This window comes from Artibeus jamaicensis, unplaced genomic scaffold, assembly GCF_021234435.1.
Source record: "Artibeus jamaicensis isolate MK-2021 breed Jamaican fruit bat unplaced genomic scaffold, CSHL_Jam_final contig_519, whole genome shotgun sequence".
Classification (NCBI taxonomy): Eukaryota; Metazoa; Chordata; class Mammalia; order Chiroptera; family Phyllostomidae; genus Artibeus; species Artibeus jamaicensis.
The window spans coordinates 28,527,277-28,544,876 of record NW_026521871.1 but is presented as its reverse complement, the minus strand read 5'-3'; the positions used below and the strand labels follow the sequence as shown (position 1 = coordinate 28,544,876).

At 52.7% G+C, this 17,600-nt stretch overlaps 1 protein-coding gene across 1 annotated transcript in view; it reads right to left on the bottom strand.

The window, feature by feature from the left end:
* Nucleotides 1–17,600, bottom strand: part of RAB6B (RAB6B, member RAS oncogene family) — a 53,461-nt gene continuing 35,861 nt past the window's right edge. The window contains exons 3-8 of the mRNA XM_037143870.2: nucleotides 12,522–12,575; nucleotides 12,208–12,313; nucleotides 10,538–10,649; nucleotides 9,398–9,491; nucleotides 6,471–6,537; nucleotides 1–4,368 (exon numbers count right to left, since the gene is read on the bottom strand). Coding sequence (XP_036999765.1) covers nucleotides 4,304–4,368; nucleotides 6,471–6,537; nucleotides 9,398–9,491; nucleotides 10,538–10,649; nucleotides 12,208–12,313; nucleotides 12,522–12,575 — 498 coding nt within the window. The 3' untranslated portion in view covers nucleotides 1–4,303. The remainder of the gene's footprint in view (nucleotides 4,369–6,470; nucleotides 6,538–9,397; nucleotides 9,492–10,537; nucleotides 10,650–12,207; nucleotides 12,314–12,521; nucleotides 12,576–17,600) is intronic.

Genomic DNA, 17,600 nt, shown 5'->3' with positions numbered 1-17,600 from the left:
TTTGTGTTGAGAATTAGGACAGTTTATTGTTTGATCAACATGCTGAGTCTTCCACATTTTACACAGTTTTATGTAAAGTCAATGTGGCCATTTGTGCCTGCTGAGCCAGTAAGAGATGGAAATGCCACCTTCTGTGCTCCCCACAGCTAGTCACTTCATGGGTGCAGGTGAGGGAAAGGGAGGGGAGACGGTGACACACCACGTGATAGGACTGGCCTTCGATGTCTGGAGGCTTCCCACAGGAAGGAAGCGTCCAAACCCCACTGCGTCACCCACACGGGTCTGGAACACCTAAACAGTTCAATTCAAACAAATTCAAAGGGTGCCCTGGTCTGTGGGTGCTCACAACAATCAGAGTGGGCCTGGGCGCTGGCCCTCCTTGGCCGTGGAGGAGCCTGAAACGGAGGTGGTTCTTCCCTGGCTCACTCAGACACGCTGAGCAGAACCTCACATCCTAACCAGAGCAGAGATGGTCTGACACCGTGCACAGCAGCCCTTCATGTGCAAGTGCACAGTCACAGTTGTACACACAGGCCAGTGATGGGTGAAGATGGAAACATCTTGGTTCTGACCGCTTCTGACTTGCTGGGTGACTAGGCCACCCTTCTGTCTTGCTTTTCCTGCCTGTGAAACGGTTATGAGAACTCCACCTCACTGCTGCAGCCAGGTGACAATGCCTCACATTCTTGGGGAAGAGGTAGTTTGGAAACTAGTGAGCATACAACTCTACTTGGTCGATGCAGACACACTTCTGTTTAGCTGCCCCTCACGTGGCTCAGACACACCTCACAGTCTGCAGCCACCTGTTCTCGCATCCTGACGTCCTCACCTACCTTCCACTGTGTGAAGGAATGAGGCTGCTCTGCCTGAAGGACACCGAAGCCAGCGGTGCCATTACTGTCACACCTGGTGCTTGAGGGCAGGGGCTCCCAGCACTGGCTGGCCACCAGGAGGACAGAGACGTTGCCCTCAAGCTGTGTCTGCATCCTGAGCTACCACCAGTGCAATCCTTTCTGTTTCCTGGGACACTTGAACTGACCTGGCCATTGCTCCATGGACCTGGGAACAGCACAGAATGTTTGGGGACGCTGACAGGAAGGGGGCAGTGACAGTGACAGCAGGGAGGCCTCCAACCAGAAGAAGCTGGTGCTAAGCGTGCTCACCTCGGACTACACAGCCGCTCACCTCGGACTACACGGCATTCAAGGTGTTTCCATCACACTTTCGTTCCAGTGAGTGTGCATTAAAAACGCGCTATGTGATTTTTTTCCATCTTATGCTCAATTTTCCAGCACCGGCAAAACAGCAGCTTTACTGACAGCTTTTCTTTCCCAAAGTAAAACAGGCCTAAAGATGACCCTGCTCATCTCCCAAGTCAGGGCTAGTCTTTGAGATCGTGTCCTGGGAGGATTCCTCCACTTTGCTTTGTGCTAGGCCATCTGGATCCTGCAAAGCCGTCACAGTCACTGGGGACGCCACAGCAATTTCCCAACGTCTTCAAGGGAACCTGACCTTTTTATTATTGAACCTTAACTCTCTGAGTCAAGATCCTACCTACGAGCAAGAGGACAGGGATGGCACCGGCTCAAAATGAGAACCAAAGAACCAATGCACTTCTGCGCAAGAGGTCTGGCTGCCCTGACACACCAGGAAATCAGGGGAGCGAATCGGGCCTGAGGAAAGAAGGGTCATCGAACGGGACGGCACCACCAAGATGCAGACAAGGTGAGGCGACCGCACTCACTGGCAGAGGCCCACAGGGCTGGGGAAAGCCTGACTCAAAACGGGATGTTGTGCACGGGCCGGGAAAGGCGGGCTCGCGGAGGCCACAGCAGCCGAACGACAACTCTCGTGCCCCGACTGCTCCTGTAGGCTGGGGGAGAATAAAGAGCTCATGGTGCCTTGGGCATGAGTGCATATGAGGAGGAAACCGAGTTTCTACATTTTTCTTATAGGAATGTTTTAAGAAAAGCTACTCTTTAGTACCAAGAAAATAAAAATCCACCGCACATTCGTTCACTGAGACCCAGTGCAGATCCCTGCAAATGAGGCTGTCCCAGATGCCACAGGCAATGGCCCTCACTGCCGTCCAGGCCGGATGCCGTGGCACCAACTCCTATAAACTCTCACGAGGTAAGTTAGCGTTCTTCCAACAAGCACCACTGGGGGGTGTGCCATGTGGCGTGCACACCCGTGCAAGTTAAGTGTGTGGAGGGAGAAATGGTGCACATAGTCCTGTGGGCTATTTTTGCCTGTAATTTAACACATCTATGTTATTATTTTATTGATGGCAAGACAATCACAAGTTTTTTGACAATATTAAGTACTTCTTATTTCAACACGTTGCATTACTTTTGAATTTCCAAAACTGTTATCACAATGCAAGTTCCAACTTGAGAGCAGGAGAAACAAGAATATACGTTGAGCACGTGTACCTCTGAGAATGTGTGTGTGGCAGGTGTATACACAAGTCTATCTCTATATATAATTATGTACACACATAGAAAAACAAAACACACGACACAGATTATTACGTTTGTACGTTGGTCTTTGCCTTCAGGGAGAGGAGCTCACTGGGAACTCTGCTCCCTCTTTTCTTCACCTGAAGACAAATTTCTCTTTAAGGATCAGCTCTGACACCCAGTCTCCTTAGCAGGAAGTGTGTGGCAGGCCCCCTGGACAAACGGCAGTGAGTCCTGCCCGTGTTTCACTGCATGTACTGGCTGCCATTTTGGATTAGTTTCTGAGAAGTTCCAAAATTCATTGCAAATAACTTGTTTGAGCTCTGCTTTGTGGAGGAATTCTCTGCCTATCATACCCCGGGTGGTCATTTAGCTCCCCTGTGACATGCCCAAGGGCAGCCTGGAGGAAGAGTCAGCCAGCTTGGAGGGCAGAGTTCACTGTTTTTGGCCAGAGTTGCTGTCCTCCGCCTGGCTTTGGGCAGGCTCGGGGTTGGTGAGTCTGGGTCTATTCAGAATACAGGCCAAGCAGATTACATCACGAAGAAGACAGAGCTCCCCTTAGAGATTTTACAGGTCCTCAGACTTAGCCCTTCTCAGAAATGAGTCAAAAATGGCAAAGATGGCTATCTCCAGGCAGCCTTCTGGAGACCCCACCGCAGCCTTACTCTCAGGCGACCAGAGTGTGGGCGCAACAGCCAAAAAGATTTCAAATGCGCTGGGCCAGTGGGGCAAAAACACATCAAGAAGTCAGCTTTCCCAGAGCAGCACTGAACAGTATTAGCAGGATCTGAGAGGATCTGAGAACATGCCTCTTTGAGGTAGTGGTTCTGCAAACAACCCTCCCCAAGCGCACACAACAAGCTTCTTTTTGCTCTTCCCATAGATTCAACCCAGACATGTGCACTGAACACTGGGCCAGTTGGCTAAAACATTTTCAGAAGTACACGTGGTGCCCCACGTCTGTAAACCAACCCCCCACATCAGCACTGCCCACAGTTGCCAACAGCACCCCATCCTTCCTTCCGATGACCTCTTGCTCTGCCAATCACTGGGCAGACCACAGAGAACACAAGGTTGCCTGTGGCAGGTGCCCCCTGCTCCCTTCAAGGTTTTTCAGGGAGGGGAAGGGAGAAGCAGAATCCATTGCAATGGGACCTACTGCTGGGCTCCCTGCAGTCCACCAAGGCCTTAATGTCAGCTCAGGGCCATGCCTGATGTGCCCCTCTGGCCACGGGAGAAGGACAGTGTCAGAGCTGCCTCCTCAGGCTTTGTTCAATCAGTGTTTGATTTAACCAGGTAGGACCTGTTTGGTGGGGCCTTGTTAGTCTGGGCCAGATGGCCCCAGACTGGAGCCTAATTAAATTGCCTGGTTAATGTTTTAGTTGACTGGGCTGGGGTGGGAGGAAGGCAGAGGTGATGGACAGTTCAAAGAGGACAGGACTGAGGAGGTGTGTGGAAAAGGCTCTCTGTAAGTTTACAAATATACAAAAACAAAAAAGCACATCTTTCAAATAAAAATGACTACGTTTTTATCTGGCAAAAAGTTGTATACACATGATTTAAATTTTTTTTTAAATTTCAACAGTTTTTGGCAATCTTAATAAAGTACAATATATTACAACCAAACCAAAAAATAGTTGTTTAAGTAACAGCTGTTAAGAGTGACGTGATCCCTGATGCCCAGCCTCCCTCCCCACCCCACCCTACTCCTACAGACAGAGAGAAAAGAAAAATCCTCCCATCTCGTTAAGCTCATTTCCCACCCCCCTTTAGGAAGCTAACCAATAGGAAGCAACACAACAAGCGAGTAGTGTCGGAGGAAGCCGTCAGGTCAGGCTGCATTAGCAGGAGCAGCCGCCTTCGCTGGCTGGGGGCTCTTGGGGTTTGTCCAGCTTGATGTCGATCACTGCAGGGGGCTGGGCTAAGGAAGACAACTCGCACAGAGAAGCTGCCACCTTGCCTCACGCCCCTCCCTGTGCAGCGCTCAGCTGCCCTGCACAGCCCCTCTGTCCCTCCACAAACACCCAGGCTCTGGCCTGGGAGAGAAGATTTAGGGTCCCCTCCCACACCCCCTCACCCCTTTCTCGGAAACCCTCCTGTTGACCAGGCCCTATACACTGGCTCCCAGCTCAGACCCCAGCCCCACCCCAAAGTGCACTGGAGGTGGAGAGCCTGAAGGCCTGGCGCAGATCCCACATCTCAAAGCACACGCTACCTGGGCCTCGCCCTACTTCGTTGCAGCCGCACAGACCCCTCAAGCTCTAGTCAGTGCACTTAGAGTCTGAGGATGCCACCATGAGAAGCCCTGGGGGAGGGCCGCAGCAGAGCCCCTTCTCCAGCCTTTCCATTGGTGCCCAGAGGATGGTGGGCTGGAGAAGCACCAATCAGAACCACCAGAGGGGTGGGTTCAAGATGCACAGACAGGCTGTTCCCTCGGCTGTCAGCAGGCTGGACACTATCAGGCCAGGCCCATCACAGCTGAGGACCAGGTCCTCCACTGTGCACAGCATGACTCCTGGGTGGGGGAGACTGCACTGGGCTGGGAGAGAGGGGTGGGAGATATAAGAAGGCCTGCTGTGGGAGCTGTTGCTGGCATCCTAGGGATGTTTTTGTGGCCCCCTATTTGAGACTATGGGAGAGATTCTTTTGGCTTTAAGTATAGTTGGCCCTGCATAGCCACAGGTTCTGCATCCATGGATTCAACCAATCATGGACCAAAACATTCGGACTTGACTTGGGGTGATGAATACATAATACAGTATACAGATGATGTATTATAGAACTGGGCACCTGAAACCTATATAATTTGATGAACCAATGTCACACCAATACACTCCATTTAAAAAACATTGGGAAAAAAGTGTTACGCTGTTGCTGACGTGTAGTTAAGCCTGCAACAGTTGCATCTGTACTGAACACGCACATTATTTCCTGTCATTGTTCCCTAAACAATACAGCTAACAACTACTTATACAGCACTTACACGGTGCTAGGTATCATAAGTAATCTAGAGATGATTTGAAGTGTATAGGAGGTTACATGCAAATGCTACACCATTTTATTTCAGGGACTTGAGCATCCACAGAGTTTGGCACCCTGGGGGACCTAGAACCCATCCCCCTCGGACAGAAAGGGACAACTGTACCACAAAAAGCCATGCTCCTCCCACAGACCACATTCTCCCTCCTTGCCACTCTTCGCCGTTTGGTCATGGCATGTATTTATAGTTTGACTTTATCTCTTCCTTCCCTTGTTTTCCTACTTTGTCTTCCCTGGGCCTTCATTTTCTCACACGTGCATGTACACAGATGACACATTTCTATCTTGTTTTTGTGTGTTCATGTACATAAACACACATTTTTCACAACAGGGCAGAGTATAAACAAACTATAAATGGCACTAAATGCCTTCTTTCTAACTGGGCAAATCAGATGACCTCTCTGAACCCCCATTTCAGCTTCTGGGTGTCGCCTGTGGTTTGGCATAGGCCATGTGAATGGCGTGCTGACCCTGTCCCACGGGCAGTGGGGAGACCTGGGGCTGTGCGGGGCGGAGCCGAGGATGCGGACAGGCCGTGGAGGCGGCAGGCGCTGGGGGAGCTGCTGTATACAGGAGGCTGAGCCACAGTGAAACCATATCTGAGTGTAGAGAAGAAACCTTCCCCGCCGCGGAGACGCGACTTGTGCCCGAGTGCAGATCAGGGTTCACTGTAACTAAGGGCGGCGTCCCTGTCTCTCACGCCCTGCCCCACACCATCACTCTGTACGTATCTCTCCGGTACCCCCAACCCATCTGGGAGGTAAGAGCTTAGTAGTTTGAGCTGGATGGTCCTACAGACCTTGGGGTTCAGCCTCACCCCTGTACAGCACCCTAACACCACATTCCCCTGCTGGGAAGCCTGAGCTGGAGGCAAGGCCTGGGTTTGTCTGCTGCTCTGAAATAGTGAGTAACTAGAGTAAATGGCTCCTCCAGCACATCTTCCACTCACTCATCAAAGAAAAAGGATACTCCCTTCTTTGCTTTTCTCCTGCACATTCTCCATTCCAGGCAAAGCCGACGCCACACGTCGGAAGAGCTGGAGAAAGGGGGGAGATGAGGCATGAGTACCCCCCACTCCTGTGTTTCCTCTCCTGCTCCCACTGTGTCTGCATCCTCTTGCTTCTACTTGTCTGCTTGGGCTTCTACTCTGTCCCCCTGGGTGTGTCCTGGAGGTCAGGGCTGCACCAACTTCTCTGTCCCCCATTGCCAGCACCTCTCGCAGGGTTGGCCCTTACCAGGCCTCTCAGCCAGCAGGGTGGCCAGGGGCCCACCAAGAGCTGCACATGGGTCGTGCTGACTGAAGGGGACCTACCCCAGTGCAGATAATGATCTGGACCCCAGGAGACGAGCCCTTGGGAGGACTTCTGTCCCACTGCCCACATAGAGACCAGGTGTGGGGAACCAACTTCCCATCTGCTCTTAAGACAAAGACACTCTTCTCACAGAGTCCTGCAAGTTCATGGGCATCAAGGCAGCTGGGAGCCAGGGCCACACAGTCACAGCAGAGAGAGACTTCTGAGAGAATACCACAGGAGTGTGAACGTGAAGTTGCGGGGTTTGTGGATGTATGGGTGTGCAATGTGTATACTGTGAGGGGCGTGTGTGGTATGGGTGTGTGGTGTCTCAGTGTGTGTGGCGTGTATGTGCACACATGAGGCCTCCGTGAGTGTGTGTGTGTCTGGGGAGAAATGCGGGTGGGGTGTGTGTGCCGGGGCGGGAGGTAGGGGTGTCAGGGAGCTGCTAGCAGACACGGAACCAAGGAGGTGGCAGCAAGGACAAAGCCCAAGTACCAGGCACCAGAAGATTCTGAACACTGGCCCCTCTCCTCACAAATACTAACTGTAGAACTTGGTGCGCTCTGCACTTGTAACTTCTCTGCGTGAGCTCTGAGGACAGGGCGAGTCTTCTTCATGGTTTCACCCAGAGCCCAACTGCATCAGAGCACCCAGGCCAAGCGAGGGCCCTATGGGAGCACCCAGTGCCAAAGGAAATGAGGGTCTGGGGGTAAAGCCACTGGTCTGCCTGGCAGGGTGTGGGACCCTGTGGCTAGGCTGCAGAAAGGGCTCCAGAGTGGGGCCGGCAGAATTGGGTGAGGGTACAGAGGGCCTGGGTCATTCCTCCTGAGCTTTCCTTCATGGCTTTGCTCCTGGCAGCCTTGCTCTGCCTGTCAGAAATGTCAAAATGGCCACGGATTCTGCCAACGGCCAACCTGGCAGCTAGAGGGCAGGTGCTGGGGTCTCTGTGAGTCTCTGGAAGCAGGTATGGTCACGGTCAGAGTCCAGAGTCTGTAATGCGAGCAGGCTCCTCTGAACCACTCAGGGTTTCAACTGACCCCACTCAGACCATTACGTGGCTTCCAGAGCATTCTAGGAAGGGCAGCATCAGCATCTCCCTGACCCTGATCACTGGTACAGAGGCTCCCCGCCCTCTCTTCCTGGCTCCCCATGACTTTCCATTTGGGGGCAAACAGCAGCAGCCCAGTGTCTTGTATGCCTGCAGGGACAGGCAGCTCCCTCCTCCTATGCCACGCAGCCCCAGTCCTACACCAAAGGAGGCCGGGAAGGAGGTGGGAGTGAATGGAGCCATAGTGCAACCACTCCAGCTGGGGGGGCACTGAGCGCTGGAGCTTTGGGGCTGCCACGCTGCCTCTGGCCACTCCTCTGCCATCTTCCCCACCTGCGGCTGGCACTGTCCACAGGGGGTGAATCTTCACTGGCCCCAGGCCAAGTGCTGCCTGGGCAGCTTGTCTAGTTTTTCCAGGCACCAAAGGGCATGGCTGGGCAGAAGTGACGCCCCAGCCAAGCCACGTTCCTCACTCGGAGTCCCCTCCCGATGCCCCAGGCACCCCTCCTGCCACACGTTTACTCACGCTGTGCCCCTTGCCTGTGATGCCCACCCTCTCATCACCTCTCCAAGTCCTCTCCTTCTTGAAGGCAGGGGCTCCTAACCTTTTGTGAACCACAGGCCCCTCTGGCAATCTGGTGACACCTACACACGCCTTCTAAGTGTGTGACATCAATTACACAGCGGCATGAAGGAAACCATTTAGTATTGAAACCTTTAAGACATAAACTGGTGATGGCGCATGAACCTGTGAAACAGCAAGAGATGGCAGTGTGTCTAATAAGCACTGTGATGCTGGAGTAGTGGTGAGTGTCAAGTTCAAGACACTGTAACTCCGCAAGGTGATAAGAACACAGCTGTGATCTGTGTGATAGAGCCACAGGGGCTGCTGCTGTGACAGTCCTGCCGCCTGCGTTCATCTCTGAAGGTAACAACACTAAAGAGCAGTCAGACCTAAGTGCCGATAAAGCTGTAGTTTTCCCAACCCAAGGCCACAGAGCTGCTGGATTATATCCATGAACTCCTTGGGGTTTGTGGACCCTCTACGCTTCTTTGATAATTCTGGCTGCCCAGGCCTGACCCCTCCTGAGAGTTGCAGTGCACCATGGCTGGGCACCTGTCTCCAAGCCTGCCTGGCCCTCCGACCACTCAGCACTTGCCAAGTACAAGGCACGAACCCCTGTACCTCCATCCCTAGTCAAGTAAGGTACCAGGGAAACAATGCTTCCTTCAGCCACCTGGAGGTTGGGGACTGGACACTCACAGAAGGCTACAGGGGCCATGTGGTTGGCTACTGCAGGGTGCCTAATGATGACATCCTTCGGACACCCGCCGAGGGCCAGTGTTCCTTCCTTCTCGCATGCCTGTGTTACCAACTCTGGAGGTAAGCTTGCTCCTCATTAGATGGGGCAATGGGCATTCTGGTTGGCTGCCCCAGCCCAGTCACTAGCCCACTGGGGAGGCAGAACAGAGGCTGGGGCTGACCATGCTGGAAGCCAAGTGTGGGCCCCATGGCCAAGCTGGGCCAGAGGTCAGCACCAGGCATGTCCTACCTGCTTCACGTTGTAGCCAGTCTTCGCACTGGTCTCGATGAACATGACGCTTAGTTCTTTGGCGCGCTGCTCCCCCTCCTCGATGGTTATCTGCCTGCAGGTGGGGGGAGGGGGGCACCAGTTCAGCAGAGAAGCAGCCTCTGGGCGAGGCGGAGATAAGGGGGCCTGCCCACAGGGCCGGGGAGCCAACCAGGATGAAGGGGATACAGGGCACAGCAGGACACAGCAGCCCCTTCTCTGCTCCTTCTGCAGCATCTTCCAGTGTGGGAATAGGCCCTGTGGCCACAGGGTGGGGCTGTCCCTTACCTGCCTTCCCCAGCAGTTGCCACCGCCAGGGACGACATCTGTAAAGTGCTTCAAGTCACATACTGCCTCTCTGGGTGACGTCATCAGGCCCATTTTCCAAATGAGAACACTGAGGTTAGAAGTGACTGCCCCAAGGTCACCTACTTAGAGAAGGAGCTAGGCTTTGAGCCTCGTTTTCTTCACTTCAAGAAGAGGATTCTAATAAAGGAGGCTCTCACTCAGGTTACTCCTTAAACGGTCAGAGGATGTTTCAGAAAGCCCACAGTCAATGGCCTGTTGCTTCATCTAACCAAGTTAGGTCCCCTGAGACAAGGGGACAAAGGCATGTAAGTGGCACCCAAGTCAGCCCTGTGCCCTGGAGCAGCCTCTTCATAGAAAGTGCCAGACCTAGACACAATGCCAGATCAGGAATTCTGAGGTTGACACCTGGGACCCAGACCTTCACACCCCCACCCATGCTGGTGTGGGCATCTCCTGGGGGCAGACACCCAAAGCCCAAGCAGAGGTCAGTAGGAGCCCAAGGGACTGCTGTGCCTGCAGCTGCGTTGGGTGTGGCCAGGCCCCGGACCACGCACTGCGGGGCTGGCCCACAGACCACACACAGGGGTCCCTGTCCTGCCCCTGCGGGCAGTGCAAGGTGGGGCCTCAGAGATGACACGGGCAGGGGTCTGCCACAGGCTTTCAGAGCCTCCAGCAACCTGATGGGACCTTTCCCAGAGGCATGGGACAGGTGAGACAGAGGGGGTGCCCACTACCCATGCACCCCAGAACTCCATGTCCAGGAGGAGGTGCAAAGGCATGTGGGGGGCCCAGCGTGCCGGACTCTGCACCCACCTCTTGTCGGCCAGGTCCGTCTTGTTGCCCACCAGCATGATGATAACATCGCTGCCCCTCTCCGTCCTGACATCATCGATCCACTTGGAGGTCTGCTGGAAGGAGTTGAGGTCTGGAGGAGGAAAGTGGGGTAGCACTAGGAGTGAGATGCAGCTCGCGGCGGGAGAGGACAGAGGTGGGAAGGGAGAGGAGGGAGCATGCAGCCTCAGACGCCCGGGAGGGGCTGGAGCACGGGCCACATAGCCCAGGGGGTCTGAGCCTTCCACAGAGGGCCCATGTGTGCTTGCGGAGCAGCTGCTCCAGCTACTTGCATTGCTAAGCCATCCTCTGGGGGTGCTAAGCCATCCTCTGGGGGTGGGGGAGAAGTCAACCCATCTGAAATGTCACAGTGTTATGAGTTGCTACATGGACCGATGGCTTTAGGGACCCATTTAAGAGTCAGATGTCATGTTGGGGCTCAGGGCAGAATGAAAAATGGAGCCCTGGACTTGACCATGCTTAAAAATTGTGGAAGGGGGTGGGGCACAGCAGCCCCTAGGGGAGAGAGCCATACAGAGCCAGCTGTCACCAGGGGGAACTCTGGAGCACTCCAGAAAGGACAGAGGGTTTTCCAAAAAGAGCCCTCAGGTCTCCAAGTAAGAACAGGGTAAAGGCGGCCCCAAGGCAGACAGAAGCCAGGAAAGGCAAGGCGACTTTCAAGCAAGCAGCTCTCTCCTCAGCCAGAAGATATGCACGACCTTGAAGAGGAGCATCGACCTATCATCGAAGGGCGATGGCCCCGCTCAGCAGCCCACACACCCAGGGGAGGGGAGGCAGCCTGTTTCCGCAGCCTGAGCTCTCTTCTGCCCTGTGTCAGGTCACATGACCCCAGCCCCCACATGTATGTGGTCAGATGGGCAGGAAGCCCGCGGTCAGGGAGGGGGCAGAACAAAGGGGTGGGGAGGGCCAGGGGCAGCAGGCTGGGGCAGTGCCCTGGGTGTCCTCCCACCACGGGCATGACCACAGCCCAAGGGCTTACCAGCTGTGTTCTATTACATCTGCCTGGGCAGTGGGGCCCTGCTCCAGGGCCTGCCCCCTGGTCTCCCCTGCACCCCACCCCATGAGCCTCCCTCAGGGCTGTGCAGTCACTCTCAAGGATGGCTGCTTTGGCTAGAGAGCCATGATGTGTGAGAAGTGAAGCCACCAGAGCTCACCCGGACCCACTCAGCCTCGCCTCCCAGGGGGCCCTGTGAGGAACAGGGATGCCAGCTGACAAAGCCACAGCCAGTGGGCCCAGCCAGCCCAGGGACCAGTGTCTTCTCCCACCTTCACACCACAAGCACACAGAAGATGCCCTGTACAGGACTTTCTGGCAGCCAGGGCCAGGGAGGGCCCAGAGTGGCTGGAAGCAGGGCCAGCCCCGAGAGCATCTCTGCTCACCTCCACACACAGGTCCCCACTCTGAGCAGGCCGGCCTGTGCACCCATGGCTGCTGCAGGAGGGAGGGGAAGGGGAAAGACATGCTGGTGTTCCAAGGCACTCACCCCTGACCCCCGAGCGCCCGCCTTCCTGCACTCAGAGGACAAGTGTGTGTGTGTGCACACACACAGAGGCTGCAGCCTGTTGGGGCTCCCCTTGGGCCCTGGAGCCCCTGGGAGCCACCCTCCCCTGGCACCCAGGACCACACTCACTTGTGATGTCGTACACCACGACGGCCACCGTGGAGTCCCGGATGTAGCTGGGGATCAGGCTGCGGAACCTCTCCTGGCCTGCCGTGTCCCAGAGCTGCAGTCGCACCTGTGGAAGGCAGGGCAAGGGATCAGTGGGGCGTCGAGGTCCTCGTGGTGGCCATGGGGGCCATGGGGGGGTCTTGGTGCAGGGATGCTGGCACTGCCAGCTTGGGAGCAAGCATGGGCCCTCCGTGGTGCCCAGCTGAAGGTCCAGGGGAGAAACCCAAAAGAACCCTCCCTGTCCTGTCCTCCCGGTTCTGAAGTCAGGTGCTCACCGTACGGTCTTCCAAGTACATGGTTTTTGACAAGAAGTCAATTCCAATGGTTGCCTGTTAGAGAAAAACACAGAAAAGGTCAAAATGAAAAGGTCTCAGACAAAAGGGCAAAAGCTCAGTGATCCAGGCAGTGATAGCCAGAAAAATGCGGGACACCCATGCCAGGTGCCGGGTGGGTTCTGCTTTGCTGTCCCTGGTCCCCACTCTCTCAACAGTGAGCCTTCTTGCCCCTCTCAGAGGAAGTGAGCTTGAACTAAATCAGGATGTTTGGGAGGCAGAGAAGCCAGAAACAAGTAGTGTCGTGAAAAGCGAGGGAAGAATGCCAAGGAGGAGGGTTGGTCAGCAGGCTCAAGTGCATGGAGTCTGGTCTACAGTGTCCTTACCACTGGCAGGTGAAATACCCTCTGGCAGCCATAGCAAGAGCAGCTTCCTTGGGCAGGAAGTAGAAACCAGGCTGCCCGATTTAAGCAGTAGGTGGGAGGGGAGGGGGTGGAGACAGGGTTTTTAGGGAGCGACATAAAAGGGAAGGAGATGAGAGAGTGAGGTGAAAAGGCTTCCCCAGGAACAAGGGCAGAAGGGCCAGTTTTGGAAGAATGACGGTCATCTCAGGACATGAGAGGACTAAGGGAAAAACCCAGAGAGACCCCACCTTAATGTCTCAATATAGTAAGTAACCCTTCCCCCCAAATTACCTGCCCATAATTTAGTTGCCTATTAAAATAAAACTCAACACCCTTCAGAGGAAGGTAAGAGAATCCAAGAATCACTACAATGTATTTTATTCACAACATCCCCTATACAATAAAAAAGGATTAGACCTGTAAAGAAGCAGGAAACTCGAGCCATAATCAAGAGAACAACTCAAGAGAATGACCCAGATATTGGGTTAGCAGAAAGGACTTTAAAATAACTGATATAAATGTCGGAATACAAAGGAAAAGATGAATATGGTGGGTTCATTTCAAGCAATATAAGAAAATGCTAAAAGAAAAAACAGAAATTTTAATACTAAATGGTACTAGACCTAAAATATAAACACATTGGATTTAAATAGTAGCAACTAGGACACTGCAGAAGAAAGGTCAGTGAACTTGAAGAGAGGCCAAAAGAAACCGTGCAAACTGAAGAACAGAGAGGAAAAAGATGCAATAAAACGAACACAGGATCGGGCACTTCCAGGACGATGCCAACTGACCTGATATGCACGCAACCACGCGCAATTAGGCTCTCACAGACAGAACAGAAACAAAACCAGCAAAAAAATTTTTTTGAAAAAATAATGGTCAGAGATTTTCCCAATTTAATCAGAAACACCCGCCCGTAGTTCTGAGTAGCTCGGTGAACCTAAAACAGGACACATACAAAGAAAACCACACCGAAGCATATCATAGTTCAAGTGCTAAAAAACAAAGACAAAGGCAAAGGCTTCCTAACCACCAGAAATGGGAAACACAGGATACACGGGAGACAACGACAAGAATGGCAGTTGATTTCTCACCAGAACAGTGCGGGAAAGAAGGACAAATCCTGAAAATTCCAAAAGAAACAACCACCATCATGTCAACCTGGCGTTATGTAGCCAGTGAAACTGTCCTTCAGCAATGGAGACAAAACAAGAACGGTTCCAGCTGAGGGAAAGCTGTGCTCATGTGCAGCCAGTGGGCCCTCGTGACAGGACACGCTCTAGGCTGAAGAAAAATCTTACAGACAGAGGTTTGAATCTTTAAAGAAGGGATGCAAGAGCACCAGAAGTGGTAACTATGGATAAGTATAAAACCACGTGACTTGTCCCCGATCCCCACCTGCTCTGGTCCGTCATCAGCAACAGCTCCCAACATCCTCCCCTGTGCTTTGCCCCTGCTACACCCTCAGCACAAGCCACTCTCAGAAGATGCCCACAAGCCTACTTTGCAACAGGAGGTGCAAACCACTCCAGTTCCTTGGTTTTATGCTCTAATATAACAACGATAACCACTACAACGATGACCAAATATGTGTGTATTTATCATTAACCAGCTATTGTGCTGAGTGCTTTTCATGCATTATTTAATCCTGATAACCTGTTATGGGTTATATTCATTAGTATTCGCATGTCACTGGTAAGAAAACAGTACAAGACATGCTAAGTTCCTTGTCTAGTGTCAACAGCTGGAAATGGAAGAGCCAGGACTTAAAAGGCATTTGCTAGAGTTGTCTCCATGCACTCAGCCCCATCACCACATCTGGCTGGGCTCTGGGCACCTCTCCTGTTCAAAGCCAGCCCCTCCTTGGGGTCCTCCTTGCCCTGGTCCTCTTTCCCTGGGTGCTCTCTCTCAGCCACCTCCATTTCTTTCACTCTCTTCCACCTCTCATTCTGTACTGATTCTTTCCTTTTGTTAAAAAAATTTATTAAAATTCTCACATCTTTAAAAACAACCCTTCCTGTCACTAAGTGGCTCTCTAGCTATCTGCCAGTCTCTCACCTCTCTCCAAATGGTATGCTTCTTGGAAAAGGACCCTAAATCCACAGGCTCCATCCTTTCCCCTCCCACCTATTGCTTAAATCGGGCAGCCTGGTTTCTACTTCCTGCCCAAGGAAGCTGCTCTTGCTATGGCTGCCAGAGGGTATTTCACCTGCCAGTGGTAAGGACACTGTAGACCAGACTCCATGCACTTGAGCCTGCTGACCAACCCTCCTCCTTGGCATTCTTCCCTCGCTTTTCACGACACTACTTGTTTCTGGCTTCCCTGCCTCCCGAACTGCTGTTTCGTAGTGGTCCTTTGTAGGATCCTCTTTCTTCCTCTGTCCCTAAAATGTTAGTGTTCCCTATTGTTCTGTGTCAGGGGACCACATTTGCTCTCACACCTTCAAATAGGACATGCGGATGGATTCCCAATCTATGCCCAGGCCTCCCTCAGTCCTGAGCCCCAGATCCAGGTAACCAGCCGCTTTCTACACATCTCCCTAAACATATACATTCCACCCAGAGCCCACTTTCTCCCTCCAAACTTGCTTCTGGTTTTCCCATCTCTGTGAATGCACCTCCACCATGCTCAGTGCCCAAGCCTCTGGGAGCCCTCCCATGTTCCTCCTCGTCACTTGCTCTCTTGTCCACTCCTCACGTCAAAGGTATCACTGAGCACATTACTTTTCGCCTGTCCACTTTTCTCCATCCCCAGCACCACTGCCCCAGTTCAGACCTCCAGCCTCCTTTACCTGAATAACCTAAACAGCCTCCTGACTGATCTCTCTGCCCTCCGACTCTCCCTTTATTTCATACAGCACCAGGGTTATCTTTCTAAGCCATTAATTTGGCCCTAGCACTCCTGCCTGCTCCTAGAAAACACTCCAAACACCTCGGCGTGGCCTCCAAAGCTGCTTGGGGCCTGCCCCTCACTTCCTATGCCTCGTGCCCACCATGCCCAGCTTACACTACATTAGTAATCACACTCTGGCCAGGAATCCACACACGTAAGCCACCCTGTGTTTCTGTGCCTCTTATGATGCTGTTCCCTCCCCAGAAGTGCTTTCACATCGTCAGTGCCTATTCAGAGTTTGAGATTCTGCTCCTCCACAAGTAATTTTCTGAGCTCTCAGGTTGGTTTCGGGGACCCTCATTTAACAGTTTCCCTACTAACCTGTAAAGATCCCTCCCATGGCCAGTGATTCCCAATATGCAGTGCGTGGACTGGTTGCTTCAGGATCACATCAGGAACTTGCAAAATGCAAGTTCCTGCCACCCAGATGGACAGAAGCACAATCTCTGGGGTGTCAGTCTGGGAATCAGAATCCCAGACAAGCCCACAGATAAGAACCACAGCCTGGCCTTTGTGCTTGAGCTGCAATCAGCCTGGGAAAGCCATGGCGCCCAGGAGGAGGGGCAGGTGTCCTGCCCCAGGTGACAAAGAGATGCTCATGCATGCAGAAGATGCTATTCATGAGTGAAGAAACCAAGGCTCACACAGGACCAAAGTCCCACAAGTGGTGGTGGCAGCAGCAGAGTATGACCCTTGTCTCCCTGGTTGCACAGACCCTGCTCATGATTCTTCAGCTTCCTAGAATCCTTTCATTTCTGAAGCTGTCACTGTGGTCTTGAAGCTGTCACTGAGTTTGCAGGGAGGTCACATCCTGTCTGGCTCCCTATTGCCAGAATCTTATGATCATTAGCCATAACAACTCAGCAGAGTCCACTTGAGAGCAGGTTCATTTGCATTTTAACAACAACAAGAAGAAGAACCAGCTCTCTAAGGACAGAACAAAAACAAGACATTTTATGATGGCCTTGGCTGGGCTTTGGTTACCAGAAAATTTCTAGCTCCTTGGCGTTATCCCTATTTCCAGACACAAGGCACAAGCAGATGGTCCCACAGGACTGCCGACTGCTGGCAGGAGTCCACTTTTCCCAGACAGGCCACATCTGCAGGGAGAAGGTGGTCATACCCTGGGCAGCTCCTTTCCAGAAAACAGTAATTAACACTCATTCACTTACTCATTCTCAAATGCTTACTATGTGTTAAATACAGAACAGAACAAGCCCTGGTCCCTGTCCATAGGAGCTGATCCTTCCCTTGAAATGCCCTTCCTCATGGTTAATATCAGAGTTCAAGATCCAGCCTTGAACTTCCAACCTATGGAGGAGCTAAGATGAGCACACAGACCTGTGGACCATGACAGATGGAAAAGACTAGTACAGCTCAGGCTCTAGGAGGAGCAGGACCTTGCTTCTGCTTGATTTCCTGAGGGAAGGCAGAATAACTGTGCAAATCCTTGAGTGAATACTAATGTTCCAGCATGTGAAGATGGGGCAAGACAGGAAGCATGGTGAGAAAATCCCAGAGAGAGGGAATGGGAGAGTTCTGGTTTTGGTAATGACAGCATTCCTATCAGACCAACTCTTGCAGATTCTTACTATTATAAACTGTGAACAAAACAGAACAAACAAGTATCTGAAGGCACTGGAAAGTGATCAGAAGTGGGTTGAATCTGGAGGGGAGTCAACACTTCAGGGAACGTCCCTGGATGAGGCTGCAGCTTTTGTGACTGTGCACTCACCTGCAGGCTGAGCGCACCCCAAATTCTACATCTAAATGCTGCTCAAA